At 35.8% G+C, this 17,909-nt stretch overlaps 2 protein-coding genes and 1 long non-coding RNA gene across 3 annotated transcripts in view; 1 reads left to right on the forward strand and 2 right to left on the reverse strand.

Annotated features, from left to right (window-relative positions):
- traf4a (tnf receptor-associated factor 4a) overlaps positions 1–3,103 on the reverse strand; it is a 42,715-nt gene extending 39,612 nt beyond the window's left edge. Inside the window, exon 1 of the mRNA XM_051861196.1 lies at positions 2,584–3,103. Within this exon, the coding sequence (XP_051717156.1) occupies positions 2,584–2,726 (143 nt within the window). The 5' untranslated portion in view covers positions 2,727–3,103. The remainder of the gene's footprint in view (positions 1–2,583) is intronic.
- LOC127494948 (uncharacterized) overlaps positions 1–17,909 on the forward strand; it is a 48,251-nt gene that overhangs the window by 8,752 nt on the left and 21,590 nt on the right. The window lies entirely within an intron of this gene.
- On the reverse strand, positions 3,798–16,298 carry nek8 (NIMA-related kinase 8). Its single transcript, XM_051861193.1, has 15 exons — positions 15,682–16,298; positions 14,289–14,494; positions 13,943–14,175; positions 13,726–13,857; positions 13,407–13,615; positions 13,074–13,153; positions 12,692–12,879; positions 12,451–12,598; positions 11,069–11,145; positions 9,661–9,778; positions 9,331–9,481; positions 6,966–7,129; positions 6,731–6,883; positions 5,051–5,209; positions 3,798–4,913 (listed from the first exon to the last, which is right to left on the reverse strand). The coding sequence occupies exons 1-15, from the start codon at positions 15,726–15,728 to the stop codon at positions 4,885–4,887; spliced, it is 2,094 nt and encodes a 697-aa protein (XP_051717153.1). The 5' UTR covers positions 15,729–16,298; the 3' UTR covers positions 3,798–4,884.

The following is a 17,909-nucleotide window of genomic DNA, read 5'->3' on the forward strand; positions in this document are numbered from 1 at the left end:
TGAATATTCTAGAAATTCCATTTTGTCCAAGTAGTCTCTTTAAAAAATGCTTAATCAAGTAGCTTTAATCATAGTTTTAACTAGTGTTAAAAAGTCACTCATTAGCTGGTGACAAACGTTGGTAAAGAAAAAAGAAAAGTAGATCAGATTTCTTCCCGGTGACACACTAATGACTCAATGACTCATAAGCATTGTCTGCTTTCATTTAGTCTTAAATGAAACACCTTTTATTTGTATTATCTCAAGCAATTTTGAGAAAAGCAAAGCTTCATGTCCTAGAAGAATCTTTCTCCTATGTAGGCGTGAGAGGTTTACTGAGAATAGAACAAACATAAACACACAGAGCCTTAGGCAAAATGCATCATGTGCTTCCTTCTTCCTCCCTCTATTCAAAACCGTACATGATAATTCAGAGTTTCTATGAGTATCTATAGTGGTCCTTGCATTCACTGGTATCTGAATGAGATGTAAACTTGACCTGAGATCTCTTATCTATCACCGCAGCATCAGCACACGTTCTGTTTATATTCCACAACATGTAGACAGGAAAAAAAAACAAAACCTGTTTGGATATGTGGAAAAACTAGATAAGGTTTTAGATAACTTTAGATAAAGTTGTGACTCACATTGTGCCTTTGTTGCAATTGTTAAGTGTGGAATTGATCACGTATGTTTATAAAAATCGATTCGTGCTCTCATGTTTCCCTGCTGTGGATATCAGTGTTGGCATGATACAATAATCTGTCAACTTTCTAAATATAAATACAGCGATATTCTTTTAGTATGCAACATTTATGAAGGCATAATGCGATCTAATTGCACAAATGCATGACTAACATCCTATTCAACTGGCCTCCCAAAGGCCAAATCCAGCCCTCGTAAGGCTGCCAGAAATCTCACCTTGTTCAAAAGTTTGGGTTCAGTAGAATTTTCTAAAGAAATTAATACGTTTATTCAGCAAGGACACATTAAATTGATCAAAAGTGACAGTAAAGACATTTACCATGTTATAAAAGATTTCTATTTCAAACAAATGATACATTCGCCATACACAAAATATTAAGCAGCGCAACTGTTTTCAAAATTAATAATAAGAAATGTTTCTTAAGCAGCAAATCAGCATATTAGAATGATTTCTGAAGGATCATGTGACACTGAAAACTGGAGTAATGATGCTGAAAATTCAGCTTTTCCATCACAGGAATAAATCACATTTTAAAATGTATCAAAATACAAACAGCTATAATATTATTGTTTTTACAGTATTTTTGATCAAATAAATGCAGCCTTGCCGAGCATAAGAGACTTCTTTCAAAAACAGGTATTTAGTATTTAGTACCAATACTGCACTTTATTTCTCCCAGACTTCTTTCCTTATGGTGAAAAACATTTCTTCATTTTTAATTATGCATGATTAATGCTGTAAGACTACAATGTCACAGGTGAGAATGAGCATCTCAGCTGTCAATCATTCAGTTTTAAAACCAGTGTGTCATGTTTACAGTATCATCATGCCATTCCCCAAGCAAATAACTAGCTAAATGACTTGATCATACTTACATAACACTTACTAGTGAAGGGTAAGTGTATAAACTGTAAATGTTCCTGTTTTGAATTTCCTGGTAGTAAAACCATAAAAACTGGTTTAATTTACTGTCGACAAACACTAAATCTGAGTTATTTTGTTGGCCTGCATGCCTAAAAGAATTTTTCCATTTGGCTTATTAAATTTGAGCATGTCGATTTTATGCATTTTTATGTCGTTCCTACATGACCTAGCAAACAAATTACAAATAACACAAATTAGTGCTGAGCGAACAAACCGCCAGTCTTCCAGCACACTGATTCCAATAAAGGATTTGCTTCCTAATCCCACATGTGAGACTGACTGCCCCCCTCAAAGAGCCATGTAGTGCCTCAAGGCAAAATGACAGACAGAGCCAAAGCTGAGGGTCTCCACTGCCTGAATACACACACACAGACACTCACAAACCACACACACAGATCTGAAATATTTTTCTCCCACGTTTATATAGGTAGACCACAACTTGACAGGCTCAAGGAAAAATATTCAAAATGTTTTCTCCACAGGTACTTTTTTCTGAATGTTAATGACAGGTAATATTAACAGGAACTGCTCTGCTAATGATGGCACTGTTGTAATATGGTATACTACTGCCATAATGTTGCAGAGCAGATTTTTGATAGTAGGATATCATTAAACTGTTTACCCACCTGTCTTCTCTTTATCTAAATGGTTAATGTTGCATTTCCCTCCCATACACACGCATCTGTCAGTATTTATCTCATGACACTACAGCATCTAACTTCATTTGCAAGATATTTGGATACAGAACATCTCCAGTATCCTATTGGCTGCCAGATCAACTCAAGGCCTACGGGCAGATATAAAAATGTCAACTGTAACTCAAATGACTGACTGCCATGTGTGGAAACGATGATTGACGAAACTCTCTTTCATTCGAATACACTCCACTGTTATGTGTATCCTATAGCTTATGTTGTTGTTGCCACGGCTCATTGCTTACGCAAAATATGTGTTTCTCAAATGTGTTTCCTTACCTGAGAAATTCCTGCAGACAGGTATCGCAGAATCGGTGTCCACATGTGGAAACTTGGACGGGTTCCCTCATTGCTTTGCTACAGAGAGGACACTGAAAGCGTCTCTTGGGCTTCTCCAGGAACTTGTAGTCGAACCCCGGCATTGCTGGCTTTTACACTAAACGTCTATAGAAACTGTCGTTTGTTGTCCTCTGCAATAACGCTTGGAAAGGCGCTGACAGTGCGCGTATGAAAACTGATATTCACTTGCCAACGATAAACAAGCTCGCGCTCGCAAACCGTCGGTATTGTTCCTTCTCAGCTTCCTCTTTCGAGCAACACGGCTCGATCCAGCATCAGGATGACAGCTTAAACCCGACGATCTGTCTGTATGATGAGGCTGTCAATGCAGCGCTGGTGCTCTTTGATGAAGCGAGATGACGAGCGCGATGAGAAGCATTCACCGCGCCTGTCGAGAATAACACTGACAGCCTGGAGACAAAGCTCGGATCCCATCTGTTTAGGTATATAAAGCCCCACCCACTATCCATGAGGGAGGAGCCACATTTAAATCGTCTCAGCACCGCAGAAATCAGAAGGGCAGGCTTACTTACAGTTGTTTACAGTAACAACTGTGAGCATTATAATGTAGCCAAGTAAGGGATTATTTTAATTCAATTTATGTCAGTAATGTCCGGGATTTTCTCTTGAGGTCCTTCTCGCAACAGAACGGTCAACTGTCTTAGAAACTTTTTAAACAAAACGCTTTCTGTGGTATGCTTGTGGTTTATCAAGTCAAAATAGGCTAATGACTGTAATAGAGAGTCGTTATGTACAACTCTAACCTTTGTGGTTACACTTAAAAATGTTGTAAAACGCTTCCAAAAGTGAGTTTTTGCAGCAGTGCCACAGAAGAACATTTTTGGCTCCTCAAAGAACAAAAATTTGACTTGGTGTGAAGATCAGTTTAACCCTTTTCCACTTTAAAAAACCTTTTTGTGTAATGGAAATGTTCCACTGTTCTTCATGGAACCATTTATGTCAATAAAAAACCGTGTATATTGAAATATATGTGCTTATTATGTAAAAATCCCCCTCCCCATTATTCACGCCTTGAATACCCTGTAACTATATATAAGTTGTATTCCTACCCATTATAAAAATATATGAAAAATATCGAATGTACATGAATATATACGCTGTTTTAGAATATAAATAACGATATAACAAGTGAATAAAGAAGAAAACGTTTTTTATTTAATAACAGCCTAAAAAGCTTGCATACAAAGGCAATCACTGGTAACAAAAGGTTGCAGAAAGTTATTTGTAAGACAAACGACTCCCTCTATCGGTGAGAAGCACACGACATACGTGCACGAGCAGACATTACGTCAACAGAACAACAACAACAAAAACAAACAGAAATCATGGAATTAGAGTTAAGACAGTTTATTAGCGTTAGACTATTTAATAATTAGGTTTCATTTAAACATTAAACTCTAGTGTTTTGCATGGAAAAGCGCGCGCCACATTAATGACACGCTCTGAGCATCACGTATTGCACAAGAATTACATCATAGCATGATGGACGCACGAGCTCTGTGTATCCTGCCATGCTGATAATATTCATCTGAGAATAAAACATGAGTATGCTTTTTATTGTGCATTCAGTTTAATATAATTGTTGTAGCTAAAAAATAACAATACTTAATAGTTAATAATTGTCAATGGTTATAATTACATTAACAATAGGAAGTTATTATTATTAGCTATATAAAGAATATATTATTTTAAATTTATATTTATTATTAAAGCTTTTATTTATTACAGAATTTATTTTTGGTCACAAAAAAGAACTCCCACATTACAACTGTCATAATATCCAGGCATATATTTATGATACACTTCAGAAATTGAATGAGTTTTAACTTCCAATTGTGTGGAAACATAAGCAGCACTTTATTATCTTCACATAAATATTTTTTTCTTTCATTCAGTTTGGTCTCAGTGAGGAATCAGGCATTTTTTACAATACTGCATATTTATTATTATTTTTAACCTAATTCAGTCTAATTTATGTACATAAAATATGTAATACTGCAAATAGAGAATTGGAGCAATTCTGTTATAAGTTAATAGGTATTTACATTTGGTCAAAAAAAAAAAAAGGTTTACATAACCGGAAATCATGTCACGTTATAAACGCAACTGCATGGCTTATAATTCTCAATGAACCGACACTATAGCGTCCAATCCCTCAATCCTTATGGACAGGACCTCTTCTGCGGAGTGTGCGGAGCAATTTGGGCAGAGGCAGTGCTATCACTTTGAAACAGGCTCTTCAAAAAATGCTGAAGAAAAGAAAGGATTGATGAGTAAGAATAGTGGCTAATGAGAGAACAATGACAACAACCTTTCTAATGCCAAATCAACAAATACAGCCTAGATTCTGTTAACATTCGTAAAAGTAATTATAGCTGAACATTACGTTTCACAGCCAACAGCGTGTTTCCATGGCAACAAGCCACTGAGGTGACAGTGAAAGGGTGGCTCTCATCGAGCTGCACTGTCTTTGGTATCCCAGAATCCTCTTCTTTCCTTCCAAGTCGACCACGTGCCCCTTTACCCCAGGTGTACACTTCCCCCTCTGCCGAATGAAGGAGCAGAACATTTACTCACAATTCTGAACATCATTTGGCTGAATAACATCTTTGTCATTCTATTTCTCTGCATGTCAGATCCTATGAGAATCATGAATGAACAAAGACAACATGAAACAATAAAGGTCTTCAGAGTCTTCTAAGCCTCTGGGACACAGTCGGGGTTACATGCTGACCTTTAGCCACATGTCACATTAATTAACCTACCTGCCCCCACTAGAGCACATCCTGTGACTGAAGAAGTTAATGGCTTGATAGCAGCCCTGTCTGGGATGCATTGCCATTATTTTGAGCTGAGGCTGGTTGTTCAGATCAAAATGTATCCCAATATCAAAAATAAATAAATAAATAAAAATAAAAATACATTCTACTAACTATAAGTAACTTTGCAACTACATATCAACTAACTCTCATTAGAGTACTAGTAGACTGTTTGCTGACTTTGAAACTACTAACTTAATCTACTATCCCGAATCCTAACCTAACAGTTTACTAACAGTCTACTACAGTCTACTAATACCGTAACGAGTGTTAGTTGACATGTAGTTGCAAAGTTACTTATAGTTTTTACAAGGCTTGACATTAACTTTTTTGCTCACCAGCTACTGTGGCTAGTGGTTTTCCAAAGTTACTAGCCACTCAGCATTTTCACTTGCCACAATATTGACATCGATATCATGGGGGAAAACTGCCATATAGATATCTTTAATATTATCTCATAATTTGGTAGCAGGTATATTTGGCTGCTGTCACTTTAAAACCTGACACACTGATCCATTATACTGTTACACATGCGTTTTCTTTCTCAACTGTTTTACGTTCACTTAAAACATAACTAAATGTGTTTGCATGAATACTCGCCAAAAGACCGGCATTTTGACATTATTTTGTGTGCATTTGACTGTTTAAGAGCAAAAAGCAGCAAAAAAGAACTCAATTTAGTGCTGAGAGTGTTTTCACTTTTGGTGTGAGCACAAAATCTGCAGGAACGAGTAAAATTATGCACAATCTCACGCCGAATTTCAAGGCCTGTAACACCAATATTCATCCTGAGCAGGGTTTGTGTCAACTCGCTGTCGGAGAGATGAGAGAGCAAGAAATCGCAGCTGGTATCTATTCTGCGGAAAATGAGTATTGGCAGCGTTTCAGATATTTCAGTATGGATATGTATAGAAAAACATCTATATTTTTGACAACACTACATTACACTTAGTTTATTATTTTAGATGACTTTTAAAAGACTACAATTGAAATGTACATTTACATATATACAGCGCTCAGCGTAAATGAGTACACCCCCTTTGAAAAGTAACATTTTAAACAATATCTCAATGAACACAAAAACAATTTTAAAAAGTTTTATATAACATCTGTTTAACTTACAACATAAAAGTAAGATTAATAATATAACTTAGAGAACAAAATTTTCAGTTTTACTCAAATTACTCAAATTTGGGCTGAAATGTGACCTCTTTTGTGACATTCACAAGTACATATGTCTTGTTTACCTGCTCCAATAGCCAGAGTGAACGCATCGCCACACGCGGCCATGGTGATTCCCTGCAGTCCTGAGACTTGATAGGGCACTCGACTGGTTCTGCGGGAACTGCAGCCAAGCTGCCCATGCTGGTTACTGCCAAAGGTGAAACACTGACCTTTCTCTGCATTCAGGGCACATACTCATAGTCTGTGAGCTGGTCCTCAGACAAAATCAAAACTGTAACGTGAATGGAGTGCTCTGACCTGTGACTGCAACAGAGTGTGCTGTGCCGATGTCTATATAAACAATCTTCTCAACATTTAGAGGAGCAGACTGGACAGGCTGGAACGTTTGGACCTCCTCCACCTGACCGTGAGATGAAGGCTCCTCTGCGCCTGAGACCTTATCCAAACCCAGCTTGTTAAATCTGCATTTAAGATGGTTAATTGTTCATTCAAATATCACTTTAGAAGCCCTCTGTGAAAAGAAGTGCACTTAATTGTACTGAATGTGCACGTGTGTAGTTCAGTACGTTAAAAAAATGAACTTGCAGATAATATAATATTTATCAAATAAAAGGCCATTTAAGTGTACTTAAAGAGAGTACACTTTGTAAACATTTTTTCTCAATACTATGGAAGTCAATGTGGCCCATCAGCTGTTTGGTTGCCCATATTCTTCAAATCATCTTCTATTGTGTTCAGCAGAAAAAAGAAGTTCACACAGGTTTAGAACAACTTGAGGGTGAGTAAATGATGACAGAATTTTCATTTTAAGCCTGTGAAACCGGGCATTTAATATCAGTTTTTCTTAAAAAAACAAACAAAACAAAACCTAAGTGCACCTTTTAAAAGTGCACTCTTTAATAATGTCAAATTAAAAGTTTTACTGTAGAGTACATTTTAATTTTGAATAACCTTTAAAGAACTACACTTATTTTTGATGTGTTGACTAACATACTAAAGCACATGTAAAGTACTTGTTTATCATTTTAATGTAGATTGTTATTTGATATTACATTTAAAGTTAATATATTTTAAATGTAATAAACTTCAACTTCATCATTAAAAATGTATTATGCAAATATATTACAATATATTTGTATAATATACAAATATATTACATATATTTAAAATACATGACTTACAGTATCAGTTTCTACAGAAATGACATTAAAGTATGTTTTAGTTTTCCATTAATGCTTGTCAGTACATTTGGCAGTACACTATATTTTAAAGTCAATTAGAAGTAATTATGAAATGACATATAATGTAATATAATGTACTTAAGTGGGTCAAAAAAAAGCAATCTAAAGTTCAGCTAATTGTATTCAATACAAAATTTAAATTATAATACATTTCCATTAACACTTGCAATTAAGTGCCAGAAAACATTATATGCATCTGGCACTTAAGTATTTTCTATTAAAGTATATTATATTCATTTTACTTTTTTTTTTTTTTAAAGTATGCTATAGTGTACTTCTTTTTCACACAGGGCAGCGGGTTTATTCTGAAAATCTGGTAAGTCTGTAAGGGTCATAAAAAAAATGATATTTAGCACTCACAGTATGGTGTAGCTGACAGGGTGTGACTGTTATTTAAAATATGGTCATTGTGTTGGTCATTTCCTGTGATGAAATGTGTATCATTCACAGTCTTTTCAAATGTTAAAGCAGGAATGAGGAGTGTTAACTCCCTAAACTGGTTTGGCAATCTGTGAAAAACTGCCTAACATAAGCAAAACAGCTAAGCAAGACATTCATGGAGATATTTTTACATTTTGAGATGCATTATAATTGCGATTAGACTCGTACCAGATTTTTAAAAATGTACTTTGAGGCTCATTAACCAGCAACATGTCAAAATTTAGACACATTTGGGAATCTGTGACAGTCAACAGCTCTACCAACCATGCCGTCTGAAGCTTTGGTAAATTACGCTGCCTTGAAGTCATGTTGGAATGACCATCTTTATGATATGAGCGCACATGATATCATCATTACTAATGGGGAATCTTTTTCTGAGTTTTTAATTGTGTCAGTAGCAAATTTGAACTCTGAAATAATCAGGTTTTAATTAATGCTGATTATATCATTTAATATGTACATACTTTGTACTAAATGTCTACATTACCCATCATTAAATGTGGAAGACTGAAAATAAATGCAAACAAACAAACAAAATAAATAAGGATTTACTGTGCATTTTGTTGTAATACTAGGACTAAAACGTTTCAGGAAGTGAAAAAGAGAGAAAGAAAAAAATATGTATATACTATTACATTATAAAACTTTAAAATATATTCAAATAGAAACCATAAACCACCGAAGTTTTTATTTAAGTTTTACTCTATTTATGAATAAATAAATGCAGCATTAGTGAAAATAAGAGACTTCTCACAAAAACATTAAAAAATGTTTACTGACCCCAGACTTTTGAAGGGTAGAGTATTTTATATATATATATATATATATATATATATATATATATATATATATAATAAAATATAAACATCCAACCAAAATCACTTGAACACTCCAGTTTTTCCAATATAATATAATATGTGTTTTATTAAAGTAATATGATACTGTTTTTCATACTGTTTTTGAGAAGACATATTGAGTACCTGTTGTTCCCACAGGCCAGGATCTGGTGCTCTGTGCTCATGATCATGGAGCAGTCCACCCCACACAGCACACGCTGCGCTTCAAAATCAGCTGGCAAACTCACCTGTTGCGGACAGTTGTGGCAGTCTTGAGTGGCCAAACCAAGCCGGCCTGTCGGACAGAAAGATAAAACAGAGTGAGTGTGATAGAGAGAGAGAATGAGAGGGAGAAGAGAACGATGGAGCACAAAATGCCAGGCCTGCCTGGAGGCGCTGCTGCTGTCTGCAAGAGTACAAAGAGAAACCCAAAGAAACACAGTATTCAAGTGACAAGTGATGTTGCTCATTTACCGTTGTCTCCTCGCCCCCAGGAGAAAACCTCTCGCTCATTGGTCACTGCCAGAACGTGGGATGCTCCACAAGACACTTGAACCAACTCATAACCCAGAAGAGCCTCTACTATCTTGGGCTGAATACAAAGACAGGAATATGAAGAACTATGAGTATTAACACTAGATTTTCACATTTTGTAAAGAAAACGTGAGAGTTGTTTGACTGTGCAAACACGCACGTCCCGATTTTTCCGAGTTAGACGCGTTCCTGGGTCAACATATTTTGTTGATCCTGGAACAACATTCCAATCCTAACCGTATCTCTACTCCTAAACCTAATCATAAGTTATCCTTAAAATCAGAGGGAAATGATAGGTGAATCACACTGATGTAGAAGCACCTAACCCTGGTTGTAAGCCTAAACTTGACATAAACTTGTCCCTCAAATCTGATTGGTTGATCGGAATGTTGTGGGTGGTTTCCAAGGTGTTGCTATGTAGTTGCTAAGTTGTTTTTTTTAAGCACATTGCTATGCAGTTGCTAGGGTGTTCTGGTTGGTTGCTAGGGTATTGCTAGGTGGTTGCTTACTGGCCCAAGTCTCTATCACAAGCCGAGGCAGGATTTTTTTCTGATGGCAGTTTTGGGCCAGTAGTTCTGCTTGCTCTGCCATTGTTTTCACATAAATGTATTTTATTTTTACATTTATTATTTTAAATTTCTATTTTATTATAATTATAACAGTCATTATTATTTATTTTAATTCAATACTAATATGTAATTTGTTTATTTATTTATTATTATACATTTTTAGACATATAAATGACAATTTCATCAAAAAATAAGCTTTCTTTACAAAAAAAAAACAAATTTGCAATAATAGCTGTAAATTATAGCATTATTATAACTGTAAAGGAAACTGTTAGTTCTTTAAGTATTATATACTATTATAGTATTAATATTTTAATACTATATTTTATATACTAGTATTTTATTATAGTATTAATATTTTATTTTATTTTTCAGTTTCAATTTTAATTTTAGGTTTTAGTAATTTGTAATAAATTATGTGCTTTTTGTCATTTAAAAAAAAAAATTCTATTGGCTTAAATTTTTAGTTTTAGTAATTTTAGTACTTACTTGAACTTATTTTATTTCATTAGTTGTCATGGAAATGTTTTAATTTTATTTTTCTAAGTTTTTCATCTAACATTCATATCTAATTTTATTTCAACGCTATTTCAATCAACAAAAAACATTTTTTATAGTTTTAGTTTTAGTTAACAAAAAGAACAATGTCACACTGATCCCAGGCCAGTGGGCCAACTTTCTGAGGTCAACACTTAAGGTTAGTTAGTTTAAATCCTTAACTTGCCTGAGCAAGCTTCTCTAAATATACCATTGTAAAACAACAGATCATCCAAATCTACCTGTGTCACATCGTTGAAGTTCCCATGCCCAAGACAACCATTGCTTCCACTTCCAAACGTCATGATTATACCTCTGTCTGCAAAACCGAAAGCAAATTGAGCAGATTATAGTTGCTCCTGCAGATAAACAAAGAATTAAACAACAATTGTTTCTCAGTCAGCGCAAACCGCTGCACAAGAAGAGCAACTGAGCTGGAAGTCAGGCCCTTTAATCCTCTATATCTGCTGGTGACTAATGATTTCCCTGCAGAGACGAATGCTTACAGCACATCCTTTACTCTAGAGCAGACAAATGTACACCGCTGTGCTACAATGCCAGGAGACAAGAGATTAGCTTTTGCAGTGTGAACAAATGGCGCTTAATGAGCTCTGTAGGAAGGATAGTAAAAAGGGGTGATTACATCCTCCTTTCATCCTTTTTTCATTTTATCATAAACGTTTAAATCACTTTGTGCTTAATTTTGCAGAGACAGACTTAAAGTCGTGTCCACTTTGCAGCTTCAGGCCAAGAACTGCAGTATGATGGAGATGTAAATTGACTAAACTTTGTTTGTTTTGGGTTGGTTGGTTTGGTTTTGGTTGGTTTGTATGTCGTTGTAGGGCGGATGATTCTGAAATCAGAGCTGCACAAATAATCGTTAAAAGATTGCGATCTCGATTTAAACACCCACACAATCTTATTCCTAAATGACAACGATTCAGGTGTCTATTAAACCTTTGACAAAATCACAACAAACTGTGTTGGTGCTGCTGCTGACCCAGAGAGAGCAGTTGTCACGTATATGTATGAAACAGCTTCACAAACAGTCTTTTCAACCAAACAGTATCATTATTTCAGTGTTGCAAATGTTCAAATTATCACAGAAGTACTGGGATAAAAGTTTATAGTTCGGATAAAAACACTGATGTCTACGGAAGTGATCAAAATAAAGCAGATCCCCTTTTGAAAGTAACTTTTCGCTTCAGATAAAGATTGTATCAATTACACTGTTACGCCAGTAGGTGGCAACAAGTGACTTAAAAATGTATGTCATTGAATCATTCTTTCAAGAGATTCGTTCAAAAACGCTGATTCATCCAGTAATGAAACAAGTTAAGTATTTATGAGCGAGTCATTGAACCATTTATTTAAACCATTTTTAAAAAAATAATTCAATCAAATTAATTAAACATTTTAAATAGACTGCAGCAATTAACATTTTGTCAGAACCTCTAGTAAATGAAATGTTATTTTTAGTTGTCTCTTGTCTGTTCAGAATCGTGATCTCTATTTGAAAAAAAACAAACAAAAACATGATTCTCAGTTTATCTAGAATTGTGCAGCTCTAGCATAACAATAGGCTGAGACCTGCTTGGAAAATTCTGGATTGTAAGAAGCATACCTGTTAGGCAGGTGGTGAAGAGATCACCACATGAGACAGATTTGATTGTGACACCTGACTGTCCCTCCAGGAAGCGGGAGATAAACTGGGGCTGCATCTGCTCAACAGCACCAGGCAGAGTAGTCTCACCGGATCCAACCGAGGGGGCCTGGCAGAGAGTCAAGCCAAAATAAAAATTGAAAACTGAATTAAAACATGATTTATACTCAATTAAGATGAAGAAAAATGATCATCATCTCACCTCCCATGTGATGAGTCTCCCAGATTTGGTGACGCCCATCTTCTGAGTGCGGCCCAGGGACACTTGTATAACCTCTGTGTTTAACATAGGCAGACGCAGAGGAGTGGAAATGCCACTGCCCCAGGTGTACACTGAAGATAAAGGCAATGGGTGCATCATCTTTGTTGAAGTTAGACCTGACAGTCCTCCTAGGAGATGAAATAGAACAAATGGCACCAGAAAATCAGACAGTCAAACCAACAGAGCTAAGTGAAAGCTTACTATGAACTCAAAACCTGATGTTTAATCAGCTAAGTCACAGGCTGGACTAACAAAAACTTCAATGATGCTTTAAAACATAACATTAGTAAATAAGAGAATATTTAAGGAAATAACATCCCACCTCTGGTTCTGGTACTGGTTACACGTCCACCAGGTCTTCCATGAGGGCCTGTCTGTACAGTAGAAAGTGGCTTTTCTATTCTAAAAAGAGGATAATTTAATTAAATAAAGCACAGCAAACCTACAAAAGTATATAGTACAAGTAATCCATTTAGTAGCCAAACAAAGTGCATTAGTGCACTTACAATACTTAACATATACAAGTAAATGTGGTAGAAATAAAATAAAATGAAATAAAATAAAATAAATTGTTCGGTACAAAAACAAAACAAAAAAAACAAAGTGAAATAAAGCGAAACAAATAAATAAAATTAAATTAAATAAATAAATCTACCTGCGCATTTTGACATTGCCTATGTCAGTGTAAAGATTGAGCAATGGCCTAATGCAGATGGGATGAGCCATTATCTCATTGAGTTGGGGCCTTTTGGATGGGTCCAGATTCAGCATGTTGAGAATTAGTTGTCTCAACTCTGGGCTGTAACGATCTGAAATGGGGGCAAATGTGCCACTCATGATCTTCAGCACCAAGGCTGGCAGGTTCTGGAAAACAGAGAAGTTGCTTAGCTTGTCATTCAACATTACTGTAATTTGTGATGTTTGGATTCTTCAAAATCAAGACAACTAGAAAATAAAAAATATATATATCTTACTGCTGCCTCAAAAGCTCTCTTGAGACTAGCAAGCTCATAAAGCACACAGCCTAGGGCCCAAATGTCACTCTTCTGATTGTATGGCTTTCCTTCACAAAGTTCTGGAGAGATATAACACGGTGTCCCCACAACCTGTCATGAGAAGGAGAATCTGAACTGTAACTGCTGTCAAACTCAAATCATTGCCGAGGACGGTACATACAATATTGGTACTTACAGTATAAGCTTTGCTCTTGCTGACAAGGATTTTCGAGATTCCAAAATCTCCTATTTTTACTATCATCTGGTGCTTGTCTAGGAGTATGTTCTGGGTTTTGAGGTCCCGGTGTAGGATGAGTTTATTGTGCACATGATAAAGGGCCAGTAAGATCTGAACAAAGAAATGTAATATGGTATCCTCATCTAACAAGGAATTGCAGCGTTTCTGTATGTAATCAGCCAGGGTTCCACCTATGATGATCATAAAGAGACAAGTGATTACAGATCCTAAGGTTACTGAACCATAATTCAAAATGCTTATTATATTTTGCATAAAGAAAAAAGTGAGTGAAGAAAGTATATGCCTGGAGCGTATTCCATTGCGATCATTAGCGCCTTGTCCTCAAGGAAGTTTTCATAATACTCAATTATGTTGGGGTGGCTGAGTAACTTGAGAACTTGGCATTCATTCTGGGCTGCAAGACGTTCATCACGGGTCATCTGCTCAACTGGGATTTCCTTTAAGATCACCAGCGCGCCATCAGTGCGTCTGCGACAAAGGTGCACTATCCTGTATCAGATAAAAAGTCAGTATGCAGGTCAATGTATGGATTTGTTACATTCACAGAATGTAACAATTTCAAGTTTAACAGCTGAATATAAAGTTTAACAATTTTAGGATACAGGTTGAAATATGGTTAAGTGTACTGACGAATGTACTGACAAGCAATTATGGTAAACTACAATATACTAATGACATTTCTATTAAAATGTGTATGTTGTGTATTTGTATTTGCAATTACACTTTTGTAATGATGAATTTAGGGTTACACTTTATTTTAAAGTGACATGTTACAATGTAATTACAAAAATAAGTACTAAGTAATACTAATTACCTACATGTACTTACTATATTAGGGTTAAGGATAGGGTTTGGTTTAGGTTTAGCTGCTTGTAATTATGTATCATTTTCTGTTATTACTATAATAAGCGCATGTAACTACGTCACCTTAAAATTAAGTGTTACAGAGTTTAGTTTAGTTAACTTTAAATGTAATATATTTTTCACAGGGGTTTGGCTTAATAAGTCAGTTTCAAAAAAGCTAACAAAACTTTACTTTTACTTTTTACTTGCTTTACTTAAATACAAATAAATGTTAAACATTTTACTTCTCCTGTATGTTTTTTATATGATAGAAACTTTGATTTTTGAATACAATATTCACACAGACCAGTATCCTATACTTTAACTTAGCCTAAAATTGGGAAAGTGTAATTTCTCAGTAAATTTTAACACGTTTGCTGCTGGACATTCCTGTTAAGTTACAAATTACAATAGTAATTCCAATGGGAAAGCTGTAAACATTCCTCTTTTTTGACAGGGAAAAAAAACGAGTAGGGCGAGCTACTCGATGCTCAACAGTTCTTTTTACATTTGAAAGGGAAAGTGGCGAAATCTTTTTCAAGCTCTTAATGCAACTTTAACTCGTTGAATTGGGTGATAATGGCTCTGTAACTGTACTGATGGAATGCGGAAACGCGAGAAAGTGATGCGCTGGATATTCCGCTAGCTCGCGCTCTGATTCTGAGAGGAGAGCTGCAGATTTAAAGTTCTTCACCGGAGTTTCTAAAGTAAAACTTTTACCAAGTTTAGAGGGTAAAATGATAATTTTGTAAAGCAACTAGTTCAAGCAGACGAGTACACGTCACTAAAACCATTTTGCGAATTTATAACAACGCGTTTGTTGTTTTATTTACCCGAATGCTCCTCTGCCGACCACTTTAATCTTCTCGTACTTCTCCATGTTTTCTGGATTCTAAACGCGCCCCGTCACCATAGGCAACACTTCCTGTACCCCTACAGAGTTCTAGAGGGGACAAAATACAGCAAATGAGCAGGGGGAACTGATTCTGACATCATTTTGTCAATGCTAATCAAGGATGTAAACACTAATTTACCACTGAGGGGACCAAATCTTTAATGAATCAGCTACTGAAAACCCCATATCAAAGTTGGCTTTTCTACAGCTGACAAAGTGGACACTGACAGAGAATGTCTTATTTGTGAAGTTTGTGTTCAGTTATTACCCCGCTAAAAAAAAATTAAATAAAAAAATCTATCAAAAGTCTAAGAAAGTTTTGCTAGTAGGCAATAATAAGAATGTTACATTTTAACGTTCTCTGAACATCTGAAAAAAAAAATTATAATAATTGAGGAATACAACAAACGATTCATCTTAAAGGGATAGTTCACCCAAAAATGAAATTCTGTCATCATTTACTCACCCTCAAGTTGTTCCAAACCTGTATGTGTTTCTTTCTTCTGCTGAATGCAAAGAAGATATTTTGAAGAATATGGGTAACCAAACAATTGATGGGCCCCATTGACCTCCATAGTATGGAAAAAAAAATGTTGAATATTGACTATGGAAGTCAAACTATCTTTTTTTAAGCAGTCTGCAGTTAAGTGCTCATGAAAGAGACGAGTTTTCAGCTGCTTCTTGAAAATTGTCAGGGATTCAGCTGTCCAGATGGGGAAGATCATTCCACCAGCAAGGTACACTTAACGAAAACGTTATTGAGAGTGATTTTGTGCCTCTCTGTGATGGTGACACGAGGCACCGCTGGTCAATTAAAGAGCAGATAACACTTAAGTTAACATAACTGGAAGAATGTTGGTTCATAACTTTGAGAGAAACTTGCCAGAATGTTAGGGAAGTTCATAGAACGTTCCCTGTTAGCTGGGTAGCAATCAGGGGTTGATGCTGTATAAACCATAGATAAATAAACATAGATTCCTCGTTAGTTTCATGGGCTGCTACATAAGCCGTCCGCCATATTGGAACGGTCAAAACATCGGTCCATGAACACTCGAGAGCAAGTTGACTGTGCATCTGCAAATGTATAGTTAGACACGTTTGAATATCTATATCTGCAATAGACTTATTTTGCTAAACTAACACAATACAACAAGACAAAGGCATCAGCTAACACAATATTAAAAAGTTAACATAGTATAAAAACTTAAATTATAATATTGAATTAACATAAAAACACAAACCAACACATTCTCACCTGTGAAAGGTTATCCCATTTCTTCGGGAATTTAAATCTCAGCGGTTTCACAACCAGAAGCTGTGCAATGTTGTGGCATCATTGATTCTTACTGTGAGTGACGACACACTGACCGTTCCAAGATGGCGGGTGCACAGACGTGTCTGGAGCGGTCGAATGTGGCATCTACATACACATATCTATGAAATAAACAATTCTTGAAAGCTGTCCCCAAAAGCTATGTCTACACCAGATGTGCCACAATAGCTAGAAGCTGTCCACACTGGACAAGACAAAGCGACTATTGCAAATTCATTTGTTTTTCATATCAGAAGTAGCGCAGGCGCTTGGAGTACGTCAGAAATAGTACGGGGCATCAGTTTACTGTCTGGAATTTGTAATCCTCGGGACATGTCCGTCAGTAACTTCTTCCCTCAGCATCTACTCAATTAACTAGGCCTATTATTGGCCTATTCAGACCAGATCTTTAAGACCAGGGTTGAATCATACATTCTTTTAAAACCACACAATACAGGTAAAACCAGTGACCGTGACCAGTGGACTAAACTTTAGACTGCCTTTACACCACCTGACTATTATGGTGTCACTTGATTCTCAATAAGAAGATTGTTCACTGGTGATTTGATGGTGATAACGTGTCCACAAACTATTTTCTAGGCTTATCTTTATGGTAACCTCATGACCTTTTTGACTATAGGAAGTGATTTAGACCTTAGTTAGATGGTTTTAAATCAAAGGAGAACAGAGAGGGCCATTGTTTGCAAAATAAATGTTTTCTCACAATATCAGACATAATATTTTTTTTTTTTTTTTGCAGAATGTTTTCATTAATTTTTATGGAGGAGATTTTAAAGTGATAGTTCTGCTTTATTATTATTATTTTTATGTGAAGGAAAAATTCAGGCAAAAAT

Source organism: Ctenopharyngodon idella, chromosome 15 (assembly GCF_019924925.1).
Source record: "Ctenopharyngodon idella isolate HZGC_01 chromosome 15, HZGC01, whole genome shotgun sequence".
Taxonomy (NCBI): domain Eukaryota; kingdom Metazoa; phylum Chordata; class Actinopteri; order Cypriniformes; family Xenocyprididae; genus Ctenopharyngodon; species Ctenopharyngodon idella.

Coding starts and splice junctions, on each gene's coding strand:
- nek8 (XM_051861193.1), bottom strand. CDS start 15,728: ATGGAGAAGTACGAGAAGATTAAAGTGGTCGGCAGAGGAGCATTCGG. Junction 12,880..13,073: donor AACCAGTACCAGAACCAGAG/GTGGGATGTTAT, acceptor TTCATCTCCTAG/GAGGACTGTCAGGTCTAACT. Junction 12,599..12,691: donor GGAGACTCATCACATGGGAG/GTGAGATGATGA, acceptor ACTCTCTGCCAG/GCCCCCTCGGTTGGATCCGG.